Source organism: Mustela lutreola, chromosome 12 (genome assembly GCF_030435805.1).
Source record: "Mustela lutreola isolate mMusLut2 chromosome 12, mMusLut2.pri, whole genome shotgun sequence".
Taxonomy (NCBI): domain Eukaryota; kingdom Metazoa; phylum Chordata; class Mammalia; order Carnivora; family Mustelidae; genus Mustela; species Mustela lutreola.
Genome location: NC_081301.1, coordinates 36,372,225 through 36,393,058, shown reverse-complemented (window position 1 = coordinate 36,393,058; position 20,834 = coordinate 36,372,225). Strand labels below are relative to the sequence as shown.

At 37.2% G+C, this 20,834-nt stretch overlaps 1 protein-coding gene across 6 annotated transcripts in view; it reads left to right on the top strand.

Annotated features, from left to right (window-relative positions):
* The window catches only part of UNC13B (unc-13 homolog B), a 244,963-nt gene that overhangs the window by 55,795 nt on the left and 168,334 nt on the right, over positions 1 to 20,834 (top strand). For 4 of the 6 annotated variants that reach the window (XM_059142422.1, XM_059142421.1, XM_059142424.1 and 1 more), the window contains exon 2: positions 19,928 to 19,957. In XM_059142422.1, the coding sequence (XP_058998405.1) occupies positions 19,928 to 19,957 (30 nt within the window). Of the gene's footprint in view, positions 1 to 19,926; positions 19,958 to 20,834 lie in introns of those variants that run through there. The other 2 variants (XM_059142427.1, XM_059142425.1) reach the window with 1 other exon arrangement.

Genomic DNA, 20,834 nt, shown 5'->3' with positions numbered 1-20,834 from the left:
GAATTGTTTCAGGAACTTCTTAGCAAAATTATACTCAACAAATTTTAGAGAAATGATATGATGGGGAAAAAAAAAGAATCCTGTCCTTAAAGAGCTTTTGCTCATTATTGGAGTTAAGATTTTGATATAAAAGCTGGGTGAGGGGAGAGAAAGAAAGCAAGCAGTACATAAAAACTGCTATGGTAATTTGGAACAAAGAGACAGTATTTTTGACTGATAGTATTTGGGGAAAAAATTGGAAAGTTTAGTAGGAGAGATAGTATTTGTGTTTGGTGTTGAAAATGAATATTTTGAACATGTGGAAATGAAGTATACTGTGACTGTCTTTATTCAGGACAGTAGTCATATTAATAATATGAAATCTAGGGGCACCTGGGTGGCTCAGTGGGTTAAGCCTCTGCCTTCAGCTCAGGTCATGATCTCAGGGTCCTGGGATCGCACCGCGAGTGGGGCTCTCTGCTCAGCGGGGAACCTGCTTCCCTTCCTTTCTCTGCCTGCCTCTCTGCCTGCTTGTGATCTCTGTCAAATAAATAAAATCTTAAAAAAATAATATACAATCTACTTCTTGGCTATTATTTTTAAAAAAGATTTATTCCTTTATTTTAGAGAGAGAATGTGTGTGTCGGGGGGTAGGAGCAGAGGGAGAGGGAGAGAATCCCAAGCAGACTCCCTGCTGAGCACAGCCCAGCATGGGGGCTTGATCTCACAACCCTGAGATTTTGACTTAAGCCTCCATTAAGAGTTGGAAGTTCAACTGACTGAGCCACTCAGGTGCCCCCTTCCAGGCCATTTTTGATATGAGTATATTTTGATAGGAGATTATGAGTATGAGTAGTCATTGTAATAGCTGATATTTATTGACTGCCCATTCTATGCCAGAATCTGTTTTGAGTGCTTGACATTTATTAACTCAGTTTTCACAAACCTGTTATCTTTATTTTAAAGGAAATGAAACACGAGGCCCTGACAGATTAAGTAATTAACTTGCTCAAGATCATATGGTAATAAATGGAAGTAACTTGGGTTCCAACCTCTGTAGTCAGATTCTAGGACCGACCACGACTGACTATTAAGCTGGATGTTTTTTTCTCTTTCTCTCTCTTTTAATGATTTTATTTATTTATAGGAGAGAGAGCAGGGTAGGAACAGAGGGAGAAGAATAGCAGATCCCACATTGAGTGCATAGCTTGATGCAGAGCTTGATCTCAGAATCCTGAGGTAATGACCTGAGCTGAAACGGAGTTGGATGCTCAATCTACTTTAGAGCACTCCAGGTGCCTCTAAATATTTTCTCCTTTTTTTCCTGCCTTTTTCTTTCCTGCTAGATGTTGCTTTTTTTTTTTTTTTTTTAATAATATATATATTTTTTACATGTGCATATAATTTAAACAGCCAGTCAGGGGCACTTGGGTGGCTCAGTGGGTTAAGCCTCTGCCTTCAGCTCAGGTCATGATCTCAGGGTCCTGGGATGGAGCCCTGCATCGGGCTCTCTGTTTGGCAGGGAGCCAGCTTCTCCCTCTCTCTCTGCTTGCCTTTCTGCCTACTTGTGAACTCTCTGTCTGTCAAATAAATAAATAAAAATAAAAAAAAAATAAACAGCCAATCAGTAAACATTATAAATTTTGTTAGGACAAACATCAGTCCCCCCCCTCGCCCCATCCCTTCCCATTAGAAGTGTAAGTTTAGTGCTTGCTATTGTAGACAAGGTATGGGAGGAGAAGCTGTGTACCTGTTCCACTCTCCTCTTGAGATAATTACTGCTTGCTTTCCTTATGCTTTACTTTACCTTGGGGTGTGGGGTGGCCGGCATTCAGTGCATCTCCAGTTCTATACGGAGATGCCAGCCATGAGTTATAGCCGTTGCTCAGCTCTCCCAGTCTTTGACTTTCCTGTTAAGAACTTCATCACCTTTTTCCTTCATCTCTCTTCAAGTTCTCACTGTCTAGGTACAGACAGGTAGCTATCCTCTCTAACTTGGGATTCTGTAACAGCTTTTTTTTTAAGATTTTGTTTATTTTTGTGTGAGAGAGAGTGAGTGAGCACAAGCAGGGGAGTGGCAGGCCGAGATGGAGGAAGAAGCAGGCTCCTTGCTGAGCAAGGGAGCCCTTTGCAGGACTAGATCCTAGGACCCTGGGATCATGGCTTGAGCCAAAGGCAGACGCTTAACTGAGCCACCCAGGTGTCCCTGCAACAGACTTCTTATTGATCCTCAACTTGCCTTCCTCCAGTTTATTCTCTGTACTGTAGCCAGAATAAATTTTCTAAAATGTGGATCTGATCAGGGCACTACCCTGCTTAAAATCCCTCAGATTCCTAATGTGGTTACAAGGCCCTTCATGGCTTTCTCTTTAACTTTTGCCATTTCTTACCCTCACTCTTTAAGTTCTGATTATAATCAGACTACCAGTGATTCCTCAAAATACTTTTTCTCCCCTCACCTTTGATGATACATCTAAAAGGAAAGATATGAAGAGAACTGTCAAATGCTCAGCCTAGCTTCATGAAAACCCCTAAAGTCACACAACTAGGAATCAGTCTCTCTGAGTAGAGAGAACTTAAAAGTTTGGGAACTAAAAGATTGTTCAGGAATGAATGAAATTCTAATAAACAGGCTATCTTGTTAACCCTTTAGCCTCAGGAATTTGTCAATATGGAGCAGAGACAGTGATTTTTTGTTCTTTATTGCCCCCCCACCCCTAATTTGGCCTTACTCCCAACTCTCAGACTTGTGTCTGTGAGTTACATTTCTTTCCCCTAAGTGGCTGATTGATTTGGTCAGTGATTACCCCTTATAAATGTTTACTTTTGGCACAGTTTTTCTTCAGGACATTTGTTGAGCTGCTGCTGCTTTGTAGCCTTTGGGCTTGAGAATCACCCTTGGTATAATCAAAGGAGGACAGGATGTTAGGGTTACGTTTTGGGCACAAGTACTTAAAAATATGAAGAATTGCACTGGGCTTTTTTCCTTAGCTCAGGGCCAATGATGAGGTATTTATTTTAGTGAAGCACATAGAGCATAATGGGCTCCTTTTTCATATATGAATGGTAACTGGGTGGGTAGAGAGTTCCTTGCTTGTAATATTTTGTTGTTAGAAGCTATAGATAGATGGCGCTTTTTTTCTTTTTTTAAGATTTTATTTTCAAGACTGGTTAGTGGAGCATGTGACTCTTGATCTCCGGATTATAGGTTTGAAACCTGTGTTAGATGTAGAGATTACTTTAGTGGGTTTTTTTTTTTTTTTTTGAAGATTTTTTTTTTTTTTTTAAAATTTGTCAGAGAGAGAGAGAGAGGGAGAAAGCAAGCACAGGCAGACAGAGTGACAGGCAGAGGCAGAGGGAGAAGCAGGCTCCCTGCCGAGCAAGGAGCCCGATGTGGGACTCAATCCCAGGATGCTGGGATCATGATCTGAGCCAAAGGCAGCCGCTTAACCAACTGAGCCACCCAGGCGTCCCAGATGTAGAGATTACTTAAAAAAAAAAAAAAACAGTCTTAAAAATTTTTCCCCCTCATGTTTACCTCAGTATACTTATCTCACTGAGCTTCCTTTTTATTTTTGTCTATCTCTTATCAAGCTTCCTTAGTATTTTAGTCTTTTACCTTTTCTCTTTTACTTCTATGACTCCATTAAAAAAATAACTAGAGGCTCTGGAATACTACCTAGAATCTTCTTTTTGTAATCCATAATTTCAAAAGTATCTCTTTACCTTTGAATGTTATGTTCTTACATGGTTTTAGAATCATTTCATGGTCTGTTTCTTTTTTTTTTTTTAATGGTCTTTTTATTTATTTTTAATTTTTTTTAAAAAAAGATTTTATTTATTTATTTGACAGAGATCTCAAGTAGGTCGAGAGGCAGACAGAGAGAGAGGAGGAAGCAAGCTCCCCATTGAGTGGAGAGCCTGATGCGGGGCTCCATCCCAGGACCCTGGGACCACGACCCGAGTTGAAGGCAGAGGCTTTAACCCCCTAAGCCACCCAGTCTCCCCTCATGGCCTTTTTAGAAACAATTTATTTATTTATTTATTTATTTAAAATATTTTATTTATTTATTTGAGAGAGAGAGACAGTGAGAGAGAGCATGAGCGAGGAGAAGGTCAGAGGGAGAAGCAGACTCCCCATGCAGCTGGGAGCCCGATGCGGGACCTGAGCAGAAGGCAGTCGTCCAACCAACTGAGCCACCCAGGCGTCCCTTTAGAAACAATTTAAATGGAGGCTCCTGGGTGGCTCAATTGGTTAAGCGTCTGACTCTTGATTTCCACTCAGGTCATGATCTTAGGGTCATGAGATCAAGCCATGCACTTGGCTTTGTGCTGGGCTTGGAGCCTGCTTAAAATTCTTTCTCTCCCTGTCTCTTCTACCTTTCCCTCTCTAAAAGCAAACAAAAACAATTTAAATGTTCTTTTTTTCCTTCCATGAATAATGAGATTTTCATTCATATGTGGCTTTCCCCCTCATCCCTCTCTCCTCCTCAAAACAGGCAAATGACCATTTCTTAGATGATGTCACTTCCACTTCCTCTTAGATTTTAACATACGATCCTCATTGCCGGTTAAGTAATGTGGCAACCTCAAGGGAATGAGGAGGGAGCCCTGGCTGCAAGGTACTCTTTTAGGGGAAACTTATCTTTTTGTAGGATTTTGTTTTCGGAAAAGTTGCTATGTCAGGTTCAGCTCTAATACGGCCACCCCACTGCTTTGAATGGCTCTGTTTTGTGTAGCTACCTTTGCTACACTAGAAAATGGTTTGCCACTTGTGCAACTAACATTAATGCCCCAGGCTTTCTGGTATAACTACCCTCAAATTCTGCCAAGTTGATCTCTAGGTGCTGTACCTCACCTTATGAGAGGAGGGTCCTTCCCACTGCTTCAGTAAGAATGTTCCTCCAATGCCAAGACCCTCTTTGAGCTCCTGTCCACAACTCTTCTCAAATTCTGCTAGTTTGCTACTTCCATGTACATAGTATGTATCAGGAATTCCAAAAATCATTAAACATTTTGTATACTTCTCTAATTTCAGGCTTTCCCTGTTTTGTGTGTCTTTGTATTTCAGTAAGAATTTATCAAGTGATTTGTCAGGGCCAAGTAGGAGTCAGACTTGCATTCTCAGTCCGTGGTCCCAAGAAGTCTTGGGACTTTATCAGAGTACCTTTGATAAAGAAACTTTTTTATTTTTTTAAAAGATTTTATTTATTTATTTGATAGAGACACAGTGAGAAAGGGAATACAAGCTGAGGGAGTCGGAGAGGGAGAAGCAGGCTCCCCACTGAGCAGGGAGCCTGATGCTGGCCTCTATCCCAGGACCCTAGGATCATGACCTGAGCCGAAGGCAGATGCTTAACGACTGAGCCACCCAGGTACCCCAAGAAACTTTTTTTTAAAAAAGTTTTTATGGGGGCGCCTGGGTGGTTCAGTGGGTTAAGCCGCTGCCTTCGGCTCAGGTCATGATCTCAGGGTCCTGGGATTGAGTCCCGCATCGGGCTCTCTGCTCAGCAGGGAGCCTGCTTCCCTTCCTCTCTCTGCCTGCCTCTCTGCTTACTTGTGATCTCTCTCTGTCACATGAATAAATAAAATCTTTAAAAATAAATAAATAAATAAATAAATAAAGTTTTTATGTATTTCTTTGACAGAGAGAGCGCGACACACAAGCAGGGGGAGTGGCAGGCAGAGGGAGAAGTAGGCTCCGCAGGGAGCCTGATGATGATGATGATGATGATGATGGTGATGCAGTACTCCATCCCAGTACTCTGGGATCATGACCTGAGCTGAAGGCAAATACTTAACCAACATTAAGTTGAGGTACCCAGGTGTCTTTTAAGGACCAAATTTCATTTTCCCTCATAAAAATGAACAGCTTAAGGCAGTGTAAAAAAAAATAATTTGTAAATGTGTGATTCATGGGAGAATGATTTAATACATAATATGGTACTTAGAACATGATTATTTTAGGGAACCATTAAAAATGATAGTTGTAAAGACTGGATAGACATGAAAAAATATTTGCTATCACTTTAAGAGGAAAATGATTTTTCATTGTATAGTTTTCTTTTTAGAGTGTTCAACTTTGCTGGTTACTCATAAAGAAGGGGAAAGGAAAAAGGACATCTTGTTAGCCAGTCGTAACAGCTAAGTCAACTCCTATGGTCAGTTGACTGACAGAAGTCACAGTTGTGCAATTTTATGTCCAAGTATTTGACAAATGTAAAAGTGTAATACAACAAAATATACAAATTAATAATTGCAGGTAATCATGTATACACACATAAATATGTGTGCCATGCCATATTGAAAACAGCAGTGGGATTATTGTTTCTTGAGTAGAACAAGCTTGAACAAGGCAGGTTAGCCATTCCCTATATCTGAGGAACCAGGTCACCGGATGCAGTCAGTGTGCATAGGATTATTTCCTGTAATCTCAAGGGTGCCCGTTGTAGATTTGATTCTTCAGCAAGGTCAGAGATATTCAAGAGCTGAAGTTAATGGTTTGAGGGTTAGGCACAGTGTATCTTCTTTTATTTTTGCTTTTTATTTATAAGGAGTTTGTGGCCAAGTGCTCTTTCTGTGGACTCTCCTTAGTCCTGACTTCCAGGGTTTCCAAGTTTGCTGGAGTATTAAAGGGCCTAAGTGTTGAGTTATGACTTTTTTTTTAAAGTACATAAGGGTAGTGTGAAATTAGATGATAAAAGGGGATTGGAGCCCTTCCCAGTTTTGTCTGTGAGAATACTACTTTTAAATTAGTTTTGTAATTAGATAGATATCAAGTTAGTTTATCCATCTGTTTTTTTTTTTTTTTAACAATTTGAGGAAATTGGGATGCCTGGGTGGCTCAGTTGGTTAAGCAGCTGCCTTCGGCTCAGGTCATGGTCCCAGCATCCTGGGATCGAGTCCCACATCGGGCTCCTTGCTCAGCGGGGAGCCTGCTTCTCCCTCTGCCTCTGCCTGCCATTCTGTCTGTCTGTGCTCGCTCTCTCTCCCTCTCTCCCTCTGATAAATTAAAAAAAAAAAAAAAAAAACAATTTGAGGAAATTGTTGATAGTGTAGAGTTGTATAATGTTTTATTTTAAATACATATTTAATGCTTTTCAAACTTTAAACCTTTCAGACTTCCAAATTAATACCTGTTTGTTTTAATAAGTGGACAATATGAAGATATGTAAGGATTTAAAAACTTCAAAAAATTTGATAACCTTACATCTATCCCTGTCTCATTTCCTGAGGTAACTAACCGCCAACATGGCGTGTATCTTTCTACGCCTTTCTTATTCCTATTTGTAAGAAATATACAAGCATATATACATATATATATATTTTAAAGATTTTTATTTAGTTATTTGACAGAGATCACAAGTAGGCAGAGAGGCAGGCAGGCAGGCAGGGGTGGGGCGGAGGGGTGGGGAAGCAGGCTCCCCGCTGAGCAGAGAGCCCCATGTGTGGTTTGATCCCAGGAACTTGGGATCATGACCCCAGTGGAAGGCAGAGGCTTAACCTAATGAGCCATCCAGACACCTCTACATATATATTTTTGTTTCCTTTTTAAAATAACAGTTTTTTTTTTTTTTTAGGTAATTCACATACTATACAATTTATCCACTTAAAGTTTACATTGCAGTGGTTTTTAGTATATTCAGAGTTGTTCAACCATCAGTGTAATCAGTTCTAGAACATTATCACCCCAAAAGAAACACCTTACCCATTAGCAGTTACTCTGCTTTTCCCCCCCAATCTCTCTAGTCTTAGGCGCCTGCTAATCTGCTTTTTCTCTTCATAGAATTACTTTTCTGGATATTTTATATAAAAGGAATTATTCACTATAATTGTCTTTTATGGGTGGTTTCTTTCACTTAATATAATGTTTTTGAAGTTTATTCAAGTTTTAGCTTTCATCAGTACTTTTATCCCTTTTATGGCTGAATGAGATGACATTGTTTGGATATACCATACTTGGTTTTCTGTTCATCTGTTAATAGACGTTTGGGTTGTTTCAGCTTTTGAGTTATTATGAATAATGCTGCTAAGAACATTCATGTACAATTTTTTTAAAAAATTGAAGCAGAACTCATAAAACATACAATTAACCATTTTAAATTAAAATTCAGTGACATTTAGTATATTTAAAATGGTTGTACAATCACCACCTCTCTAAAGTTTTCAGACTTTTTCATCATCCTAGAACACCTCATAATTATTAAGTAATCACTCCTTCTTCCTCTATCTCCTGGTAACCATGAATCTGATTTCTGGCTTTTCCAATTTTGGATATATTATATCATGTAAAAAGAATCATGCAGGGGGCGCCTGGGTGGCTCAGTGGGTTGAGCCTCTGCCTTCGGCTCAGGTCATGATCTCAGGGTCCTGGGATCCAGTCCCACATTGGGCTCCCTGCTCGGCAGGGAGCCTGCTTCCTCCTCTCTCTCTGCCTGCCTCTCTGCCTACTTGTGATCTCTGTCTGTCAAATAAATAAATAAAATCTTAAAAAAAAAAAAAGAATAATGCAGTATGTAGTCCTTTGTGACTGGTTGCTTTCATTTAGTATAATGTTTTCAACCTTTTTGCATGTTGTAGCATTTATCAGTAGTTCATTCTTTTTTAAAAAAAATATATTTAATTTATTTATTAGAGAGAGAGAGAGAGAGAGAGAGAGAAAGCATGAGAGGTGGTGGGAGGGGCAAAGGGAGAGGGAGAAGAAGCAGGGTCCTGGCTGAGCAGGGAGCCCTATATGGGGCTGGGTCCCAGGACCCTGAGATCATGACCCAAGCTGAAGGCAAACACCCAACCAACTGAGCCACCCAGGTGCCCCTCAGTATTTCATTCTTTTTTATGGCTGAATAATATTCTGTATAGATACATCACATTTTATTTATCTATTTATTAGTTCATGGACATTTGGGTTGGATACTATGAATATTGCTTGATATTATGAGTAATGTTACAAACGTTTGTATACATGTTTTGGTGTGGGCATGTGTTTTCATTTTTCCTGGATGTATACCTGAGAGTGGAATTGTTCCTAGGAGCCAAATGGTAGGTCTGTATATAATGTTTTGAGGAACTGTGAACTGTTGTTACAGTATCTGTACCATTGTACATTTCCAACCAGCGGTGAATATTGATTCCAATTTTTTCCATATCCAAGCCAGTAAGGTATTTTTTTTATTTTACCCATCCCATTGGGTATGAAATGGTATCTCATTTGTGAATACTAATTTTGATTTACATTTTTGTTTTGTTTTCACATACATTTCCCTAATAACTAATGATGTTGAACATCTTTCATGTGTTTGTTGGTCATTTGTATATCTTCTTTGGAAAAGCATCTATTAAAATTCTTTGCACATTTTATTTGACAGAGATCACAAGTAGGTAGAGAGGCAGGCAGAGAGAGAAGGGGGGAAGCAAGCTCCCTGCTGAGCAGAGAGCCCGATGTGGGGCTCCATCCCAGGACTCTGGGATCATGACCCGAGCCGAAGGCAGAGGCTTTAACCCACTGAGCCACCCAGGCGCCCCTCTTAGCACATTTTTAATCAGGTTATTTTTATTAAGTTACAGAGGTTTTTTATATATTCTAGATACAAAACCCATGTATATGCTTTGCAAATATTTTCTCCCATTCTCTGGTTATATTTTCACTTCCTTAATCGTGTCCTTTGACAAGAAAATTTAAGTGTGAAGTTCAATTTATTTTTCTTTTGTTGTTTGTGTTTACGTGTTTTATATAAGAAAACATCACCTAATTTAAAGTCATAAAGATTTACGTCTGTGTTTTCTAAGACTTTTCATAGTGTGAGCTCTTACAGTTAGGTCTTAGATCTATTTTGAGTTATGAGATTTTTTGTTTGATTTTACAAAACAATCACATGAAGTGTATTATATATTTTACTTGATAATACATCCTGGATATCTTTTCTGGTCATTAATATCTTTTGTATTTTAAAAGTCTATGAATAAAAAAAAGTCTATGAGTAAAAGAAGGTGTTGCTTTTCTCATTTGTAAACTTCCCATTCTGGAGCATTGATATCTTTGAGTCTACCTGCAGTCACCTTTGCCAGCTGTGTATTGATCCAGACTCTGTTCCAAACCAAACTTTAGACCACTTGCTTTCAGGCTGTACTTTGATTTCCGTTTTAATGTATCCATCCATTTTGAGCTAAACTAAAACATCGGTTTTGTATAGTTAAATGCTACTGGGGAGGTGTAATCTAAGACATATTTGGCCTTTCATATAAACCATTCATATTATGACTATCACTCTGATTATTTCAAGGGAATATTTTTGCTGCTTTGTGTTAGATGATCAACAAGTGCCAAAACTGAGATGATACAGTTATTAGAATCACCTGACAAGGATTTTAAAACTGCCGTCATAAAAATGCTCCAGTCAACAATTATAAATGTACTTGAAATAAATGAATAGCTAGAAAATCTCAGGAAAGAAATAGAAAATCTAAAGAAGAACCAAGTGGAAATTTTAGAAATAAAAAATATAATCACCAAAAAACCCTCAATGAATTATCCCAGTGGCAGAATGAAGAGAGCGAAGGTTCAGTGAACTTGAAGATAGGATAATAGAAACTGTGCTGTTTCAATAAGAGAAAATAGACTGAAAAAAGTAAAGAGAATCTCAGAGACCTGTGGGATTACTGGAAAAGATCTGATACTCATGTCATCCGAATTTCAGAGGGGAAAAAGAGGATGGGGATGAAAAAGTATTCAAAGAAACAATGGCTTGAAAGCTTTTCAAATTGGCAAAAAGCATAAATCTACAAATTTAAGAAGCTGAGCATAATAAAAGAAGTCCACACCGAGAAACGTCATAATTAAACTTTGGTAAATTAAAGACAAAAATCTTGAAAGCAGCAGAAGAGAAATATACAGAGTAAAAACAGTTTAAATGACAGTGAATTTCTCATTAGAAACCATGGAGACCAGAAGGAAGTGGTACAACACTTTTCAAATGCAGGAAGAAAAAGACAGTCAACTCAAAATTCTATATTCAGTGAAAATATCTTTGAAGAATGAACATGTTCTTAGATGAAGAAAGTTCTTCAAGCAGTAAGGAAATGATAAAAGAAGAAATCTAGGAACATCAGGAAGAAAAAACAATGGAAAGAGAAAAATGTGGATAAATAAAATAGGCTTCTTGAGTTTCTAAAGTATGTTCAATATTTGGAATCTTGTTCTACGTGGTTCTTATCTTTTTTTTTTTTAAAGATTTTATTTATTTATTTGACAGAGAGGGATCATAAGTAGGCAGAGGGAGAGAGAGATGAGGAAGCAAGCTCCCTTCTGCGCAGAGAGCCCGATGCAGGGTTCGATCCGAGTACCCTGAGATCATGACCTGAGTGGAAGGCAGAGGCTTAACCTTAACCTACTGAGCCACCCAGGTGCCCCTGGTTCTTATCTTTGTAGTGGAAATATTTAAGATCATTGTAATAGAAGTAGAGGAATGAATGGTAAGGTGACTTAAAGGCAATATAACAGCTTCTATACTTCACTTGAACTGGTAAGATGTTGACAACCTTAGACTGTGATGTTATATGTGTAAAATGTAATACTAAGGGATACTGCTAAAATCTGTACAAAGTGATACATTAAAATATGCTACAAATAAAAATGGAGTTAAAAAAAAAAAAAGTTTAGTAACCCACAGGAAGTCAAGAAAATAGAAAAAAAACCTGAGAACAAACAGAAAACAAAAAATGACAGACTTAAGCCCTAACAGTTTAAGAATTACATTAGATGTAAATGATCAAGGTACATAAGAGTTTGGCAGAATGGATATAAAAACATAGTTCTATATTAATACATAGAACAGTTTGGTTGGATCTCAGGGTCATTATGCTGAGTGGAAAAAGGCCATCTTGAAAGACCGCTTTCTTTTATTTTTATTTATTTTTTAAAGCTTTTAAAAAAATTCGATAGGGAAAGACAGCAAGAGAGGGAACACAAGCATGGGGGGTAGGAGCTGCAGAAGCAGACTTCCTGCTGAGCAGGGAGCCTGATGTGGGACTCGATCCCAGGATCCCAGTATCATGACCTGAGCTGAAGGCAGATGCTAAACAAATGCGCCACCCAGGTGCCCCAATTTCCTGGTTTTGATATTGTAATATCATTGTGTATGATTATATAAGATTTCTGTAAGATTTAACTGTTGGGGGAAACTGGGTGAAGAGTACCTTGGATCCCTCTATTATCATTGCAACTCTCTGTAAATCTATAATTATTTCAAAGTTAAAGTCCTATAATAAACATTGTGTTCAATATTGAAACGTTAAAAAATAATTATTTATGTGTATACACACACACTCACAAACACATAAAGGAATCACTTAGCCATAAAAAGGATGAGATGTTGCCATTTGCAACAACATAGGTAGACCTAAAGGGTATTGTGCTGAGCGAAATAAGTAAGAGAAAGACAGATACAATACGATTTTACTTGTAAATGGAATCTAAAAAATAAATGAATAAACAAAACACAGAAATAAACTCGTAAATACCATTATGTGAGGGGGTTGGGATGGTGGGGGAGATGGGCAAAATGGGTGAAGAGTAGATGGAAGATAGAGGCTTCCAGTTATGGAATGAATAAATTATAGGGATGAAGGAAAGATAAAGCATAGGGAATATAGTCAACGGTATTGTAATAGAACTGTATGATGACAGATGGTAACTACACTTGTGGACATGAGAACTTGTTGAATCATTTTGTACACCTGAAACTAATGTAACTATGTATGCATTATACTTCAATAAAGAAATTGACGTTCAAGGTGTTAATATTTTAAAAACTCCTGCTTGGGACACCTGGGTGGCTCAGTCAGTTGGGCATCTCCCTTTAGCCCAGGTCATGATCCCAGCATCCTGGGATCAAGTTCTGCATCAGGCTCCTTGCTCAACAGAGAGCCTGCTTCTCTCTCTGCCTCTGACAGCCGCTCCCCCTGTTTGTGCATACACTCCCTCTCTCTGTGTCAAATAAATAAAATCTTAAAAAAAAAATCCCGCTTAAAATCAAACAGTTCAAGGGTGCCAGCTTTTATTACTTTCAGTAGTTTATTAGAAGTCCTAACCTCTGCCATAAGATCAGAAAAAGAATGGAAAATTTTAGGTTTGGAAAGAAAGAAAAAAATGATAGATGGTGTGATTTTCTGTAAAGGAAACTAGAGAATCTAGGCCTAAAAGAAGAATGTAACAGAGTTATTGGATTTAAGGTAGTTTTCAAAAGTTAACTACATTTCGGGGCACCTGGGTGGCTCAGTGGGTTCAGCCTCTGCCTTTGGCTCAGGTCATGATTTCAGAGTCCTGGGATCGAGCCTCTATCGGGCTCTCTGCTCAACAGGCAGCCTTCTTCCTCCTCTCTCTCTTGCCTCCCTACTTGTGATCTCTCTTTCTGTGTCAAATAAATAAAATCTTAAAAAAAAAAAAGTTAACCACACTTCTATGTAGTACAAATATGAGTGGCAATAGCAAAAAAAGAGTTCTGTAGTGAGTTCTAGCAAAAGATGTATGGGGCCAAATTAAATTAATTAAACTAAGACATTAGAGAAGGGTTAAATAAATAGACATGCTGTTTTCAAGTATATGAAACCTAAAAATTTTTGTTCTACCTGCCAGCGGAAACCTAAATATTTTTAAAATGTAAAGTTTGCTTATTTGATTTATAGATGTTAAATGCAGTTTTGATCAATCTTAACACTGATTTTGGGAACTTGCCATTTGATTATAAAATTTATAAAGGTTTGGTTATCATCTGAAAACTTGTTTATGTCATAGCAACATTAAGAAATTAATGGGGAAAAACCTTATGTTAAGAGATGCAAAAAAAGGAGTAAGCAAAACACTAAAGAACTAGGCAGGAGTCTCTTGCCTTAGCTGGGATCAAGATTTTAAAAATAACATTATAGTTATATAAAGAAAAGTATGTGATACTTAAATATACATGTATATTATGACAAGTAAAGAAAAGTAAAAAATAGGACATAGGTCAACTTTAATATAGTATTCTAAGATTTAAAATAATGATAGCTGAAGCAATCTTTGTTACTCTCTAAGTATAAGTATCCAAATTCCAAAATAAATCAGTAAAACTAGGTCACCAGCACTTCTGAGGATCTTATTTTTCAAGTAACTCCAGTGCAATTTGACTTTTCAAGTGAATTTTTGTGCTGTTGCTTTTATTAAAATATGCATGTCATGAAAACATTTTACTTTATAAAAATAGGAGTTAATTTAAAAATGGGAACTGAAATGAATGCTTTCTTACATTTCACTGTCCTTTCACATCAATTCTTCTATCTCCCTCTCTCCCCATTTACACAGAAACTCAATATGCAAGAACTTTTATTTTCCAGAACAGACATAATATTCACCTTCTATCTGAAAACCCTGAGGGCTAAGATAATACTTTTTTTTTTTTTTTTTTTTTTTTTTACATCTAAGGGCCCACAGATGAGCCGTGTCAGAACCAGGTCTAGAATCTAAATCTGGTTCCTTGTCCTGTGCTTTTCCCAAATAACTGCAATGGTTTTCTAGCATTAGCTGCTGCTGTTTTAGTTCCACTTCTGCAGAATTAATGTAACATTTCAAGAGTTATCATTGAAATGTTGGCAGACACTCAGATTTTAGGTGCTGTATCTTTATGACAAATACTTAGAAAAACATGTTTCTGTGATTTTCTCAAGGGCCTATGTTTATTATTCCTACTGCTAGAGTAGACCCTGAGTTAGAAATGATTCCATCCAATTCCAAAGAGATAACCTGCAGACACCATGGGCAAACACCACGTCATTAGCCCATTTTAATAGAGCAAATAGACCTAAGACTAGTCAGTAAAGTAGGCTTTTGCAAATATAAACTAGGAAAATCTAATGAGAATGACAACGTTGGTAACTTTAGCAAAAAACAATTTTATTAGGAGATGATCTTAAGCTGCATGAATTTACCATTGATATGTACATTGTTTTGTGGATACATGTGCATTTTTCTGGAGAGCAGATCTGTAGCTTTTGTTGAATTATCAAAGGAGTCTAATTTTTAAAAGGTTAAGAATTTATGGTAATACACAATGGGAGGGAAGGCATGTTGGCACAGTTTTGAGGAGGAGCAAGTAATAATAAAAGAGGAAGAGAGGGACTATACCTAGAAAAAGCTGAAACGTGAACAAAATGTGTCTACTTCTACTTTCTGGTATCCTTATGCTGTCTTTCCAAAGGGGATTTAGAAAACTTTCCTTTTTTTTTTTTATTATTCTTATTTTTTTTAAGATATATTTTTAAATAGGAAAAGCTCTGGATTTAAGATATTATAATAACTCCTTTGTTTTAGCTCCGTGTTTAACTAACCCCAAATACCTGTACCCAAACTCTTGGAGATTTTGTGGGGCTAGTGGACTTTGCCTGCCTTTGGAATGTTGGGATTAGGTGTTGTTACCTTCATGACAACGTAGAAAAAGATGCTCCAGTGATTTTTTTCCCCATGCCTTTTTAATGCTGTTTCTTATGTCTCTTTTCTTATCTATATTTTACCCATTAGAAGACTTTGATTGCTATCCCACCCTCCTCATTGATCTTTTCTTTGTGGCACATTTCACCCAAACACTGGTTTTTGATTTGTAGACTCATAGTGAATTTTATGATTGGATCTTTCCTCTTTGTGCTTGCATTTTTTTTTTTCTTTTCTTTCCCAACTTCCTTAGCGTAGAGACTAGTTTTTTATTTTTTCTTTTCCTTCTGATGCTGCTTTGGCATTCTGGTGAAATGTGAAGAACTAAATTTTTAGTCAGAAGACATAAATCCTTTATCAAGCTCCATTACTTACTATCCATATGATGTTGCCAACAGATTCTTAATCTGACCCTTCCATAGAAGCTCTGTGAGCTTGACTTTTGCTAATCTGTAAAATGGAGATAAAAAGGAAAATTAGCATAAGCTCCAAACATCTCTTAACAGGAAAGGTCCATTGGGGTGCTCTAACTTGCTGGAAATTTACTGTTGTCCTTTAGAACTCTTCTCTGCAGCTTTCTCTAACCAACCCTGCATCTTTGTTTCACTCCCTCAAAATTGAAGTTGGGAGTATTGATTACTGCATCTATGTCAGCTGCCTTTGGCTTCTGTAGTGTGTTTTAGGTCCTGTCTCCCATCTCTCTCAGGATTACTTCAGAAGGAGAGTGTTTTGATACCAAGGAACCCAGAAGACAAATAGCTACCTCATACATTTAATTGTTTTTAGGCAGTTTTTTCCTTGCTTAACACCATTGTTTTAATTTGTAATTCCCTAGTGACATATGATATTGAACATCTCTTCATGGGGTTACTTGCTATCTTGTATATCTTCTTCAGTGAAGTGTCTGTTAATGTCTTTTGTTCATTTTTAAATCAAGTAGTGCGGGCTCAGTCGTTTAAAGCCTCTATCTTTGGCTTGGATCATGAACCCAGGGTCCCTGGGGTCGAGCCCCACATTGGGTTCTCTGCTCAGCAGGAAGCCTGCTTCCTTCCTTCTCTCTCTCTCTCTCTTTCTCTCTCTCTCTCTCCCTACTCCTGATCTCTGTCAAATAAATAAATAAAATCTTAAAAAAAAAATAAATCAAGTTGTGTGTTTTCTTACTGTTGAGTTTTAGTAGTTCTTCGTGTATTTTGGATAACAGTCCTATATGAGATGTGTCTTTTGCAAATACTTTTTCCCATTCTGTGGCTTATCTTCTCATTCTTTTTGTCATGGCCTTTCACAGAGCTGTTTTTAATTTACTGAAGTCCAGCTAATCAATTACTTCTTTTGTGAATTGTGCCTTCGTGTTGTGTTTGAAAAAGTCCTAATCATACCCAAGGTCATCTGCATTTTCTCTTATGTTATCTTCTAGGAATTTCATGATTTTGTTTTACATTTAGGCCTGTGATCCATTTTGAGTTAATTTTTGTGAAAGTCTGTCTCTAGATTTTTTTTTTCCCCACCATGTACACATCCATTAGTCAGCATCATTTGTTGAAAAGGCTATTGTTGCTCCATTGTATTGCCTTTGTTCCTTTGTCGAAGATTAGTTGACTGGGGCTCCTGGTTGGCTCAGTTGGTGGATGGAGCCAGGTATCTCTCGGCGTTGTAAGTTTGACACCCATATTGGATGTAGAGGTTGCTGAAAGATAAAATCTTTAAAAAAAAATTAGGTGGCTATATTTATGTGGGTCTGTTTCTTGCTTTTCTGTTCTATTTGATCTATTCGTCTGTTTTTTTCACTAAAACCATACTAGCTTTTATTAGCTTTATAGTAAGTCTCCAAAGTTGGGTAAAATTGGTCTGGAACTTCAGCATAGAGTTGGCTGTTGTGGGTGTTATGCTTTTCCATATAAACTTTACAATCAGTTTGTCCATATCCACAAGATAGCTTGCTGGGATTTTTTTTTTTTTTTTTTTTTAATAAAGAGCCTTTTACTTTATTTTGAAAGTAGCAAGCCAATGAAGGAATAAGTGACATTTTAAAGGTTAGCAGACTATGATGGTCAGAATTCTGTTTAATTATATCATTACATTTACATAAAATTACCATTACATGATAATACAAATATAAGTGACTCATATAATATTATAGTGCTAACAATATTAAATAACTCATGGGTAAAAACCATCAATTTAGATGTTCAAAATCTTAGTCATGCAGGGTTGTAGTGTAAAGTAGTATTTTTGAACTGCTTTTTTTAAGTGATGCAGGAAATTTTAATATTAACTTGCTGGGATTTTGATTAGGATTGTTTTGAATCTCTAGGTCAAGCTGGAAAGAACTGACATCTTGATAATATTGAGTCTTCCTATCCATGAGGATGGATTATTTCTCTAATTACTTCTTTTATATCTTTCATCAGAGTTTTGTAGTATTCCTCGTCTAGATCTTGTACATATTTTTTAGGTTTATACATAAGTATTTAATTCTTTCATGCTAATGTAATTGTTAAGTGTGTTTAAAAAAATTTTTTTTTGTTTTTAAGTAAGCTCTACACCCAGTGTGGGGGTGAAACTCATGACCCCTAAACCAACAGTCACATGGTCACCAACTAAGCCAGCCCAGTGCCTTCCTTTCTATGGTTTTAAATGTGGGTTCTTGATTTCTTAATATTGAGTTTTGAGATTTCTTCTTATAGTCCTTTATCAGTCTTACCAAAAATGTTTTGCAAATATTTCCTCCTAAACTTGCCTTTTTTTTTTTTAAAGGTTTTATTCATTTACTTAGCATGTGTGCGAGCCAGGGGAGGGGGAGAAGGAGAGAAAGAATCCTAAGCAGACTCCCAAGCAGACTCCATGATGACTGTGGAGCTGGACACAGGGCTTGATCCCATGACCCTGAGATTGTGACCTGAGCCGAAATCAAGACTCAGAAGCTTAACTGCTTGAGCTACCCAGGTGCCCCAGACTTGCCTTTTTAATAGTGTCTTGAGGGAATGCATGTTTTAAATTCTCAGTCTAGTTTATCCATATTTTTCTTTTAAAGTTCATAATTTTTTATTCAATTTAAGAAATCTTGGCCTAGTCCAAGATCACTATGATTTTCCTTTTTCTCCTAGATATTTTATAGTTTTAGCTCATATTTAGTTCTGTTCATGATCCATTTCAAGTTTTACATGTGTATGAAGTAAAGATAATGTGTTATAGTTATATATCTTATATATATTTCAATTTTTAAAATTTTTTTTAAATTTTTAATTTTTTAAAAATATATTTCAATTTTATTTCATTGGTCTATGTCTATTTTTGCCAGTGCTATGGTATCTTGATTACTGTAGCTTTATAGTAAGTCTTAGATTAAATGAAACTATTAAAGAATAATTGAATAATTGGGAAGAGGGATTGATGTGAGACTGCAAGGGACAATCCAGTGGGAGATATACTTTGATTCAGTAAAATAGATTTTAGCATTAAGTGTTAATGCTAAAATTTCCTGAAATCTCCTAAAAATGGTGAGGGTCTTGTAAGAAGGTACTGGATTACCCATTCTCTTGGATGTGTTAGGAAGAGCTTGGATGTCAGCTTAGGAGAAGCTTTCAGTTGTCTTGGGATTTCTTTTTATTCTCCCCCTATCCCTGCAAACTCTGTCCTACTCTTCATTAATGGGAAAATGTTTCATGTTTACTGGAATTTAGCAGTTCTCCTGCATGTTTGTTGTCTTTGACCTTTCCTAGAAGCTGGCATGCTGCAGTCCTAGTGAGGGTTTTTTCTTTTGCAGTCCTGCACTGAGGTTTAGTAAATAGCTTCTTGTGATCATTTGGATAGGAGCATCTCTTGTTAACTTGTTTATTCCCAGCAAGAAATTACTTCTCCTGGGGAACCTGGGTGGCTCAGTGGGTTAAAACCTCTGCCTTCAGCTCGGGTCATGATCCCAGGGTCCTGGGATCGAGCCCCATGTCGGGCTCTCTGCTCCGCAGGGAGCCTGCTTCCTCCTCTCTCTCTGCCTGCCTCTCTGCCTACTTGTGATCTCTCTCCCTCTGTCAAATAAATAAATAAAATCTTAAAAAAAAAAACAAACAGAAATTACTTCTCCCCATTGTTTAAAATCTGTTGTTTAAATCTGCCTGTTGAGCTTGTCTTTTGGCATGAATGAAATGGAGGGAGTTTTTATGATGGGCTTTAAATGAGAAACATATATAACTTAAACCTTAGATATGTGACATGAAACTGGTTGCCTGCCATAGGAGTAATTTAGTTTCCTTTACCTCATTGTCAAAGGCTGTAAGAGATTTCTGTGTTGAGGAAGAGATTGGATGATTTGTAAAGGCCCTTTTAACTCACTGCCTTCAAGCTTTGCTCAGATGTCCCAGAATCTTTCTCTTAGACTTAGACTTACAAATCTAGTTCTAACTCTACCACTGGTATATAGTAGATGCTTAAGAAATGTTGGTTTAGTTAATGAATTTGCAAAAATTCTTCATGGTGTCCTCTTTTTTTCTCTTACAGTTAAAAGAGCCAAATTCCAGGGCTCACCAGGTAAGGCCAACCTTTAATTATTATGTCTTTTCCCTTCATGCTTGCTGTGATTTAAAATAAATCTTAAAAAAAAAAAATCAGCCTTTTAAACAGTCATTAATTTCATTTAACTCACTGATTAAATTCACAAAATTTATTAAATTATTCTAAATCAATATGGGGAGATGTTGGATAAGGGGTACAAAGTTTCAGTAATGCAAGATGAATAATTTCCAGAGAATTAACATACATGTTCATAATTAATGATTACTGTATTCTTGAAATTTGCTAAGAGACTAGATCTCAAGATTTTGTTGTGTACATACACAAACTTGAAAAGAAAATGGTAATTATGTGAGTTGTGATGAATACATTACTATATTAATTAGCTGATTATGGTGGTTATTTCATAGTGTGTTTCAGATCAAGTTGTACACCCTAAATATAAACAATTTTAAGCTGTCAGAGTACCTGACAACAACGACTGTGGCTCAGTTGTTAAGCGCCTGCCTCGGCTCAGGTCAGGATCCCAGGGTCCTGGAATCAAGCCCTGTATTGGGCTCCCTGCTTGGTGGGAAGACTGCTTCTCCCTCTCCCTCTGCTTATGTTCCCTCTCTTGCTGTGTCTTTCTCTGTGAAATAAATACACAAAATCTATAAAAACAAAACAAAACAATTTTAAGTTGTCAATTATACCTCAGCAAAGCTAGAAAAAAAATCAATGCTGTTGTAAAACGTTAAAGAAACCGAAGATGGCAGAGAAGTAGCAGGCTGAGACTACTTCAGGTAGCAGGAGATCGGCTAGATAGCTTATCTAAAGATTGCAAACACCTACAAATCCAACGGGAGATAGAAGAGAAGAATAACAGGAATTCTAGAAGCAGAAAATCAACCACTTT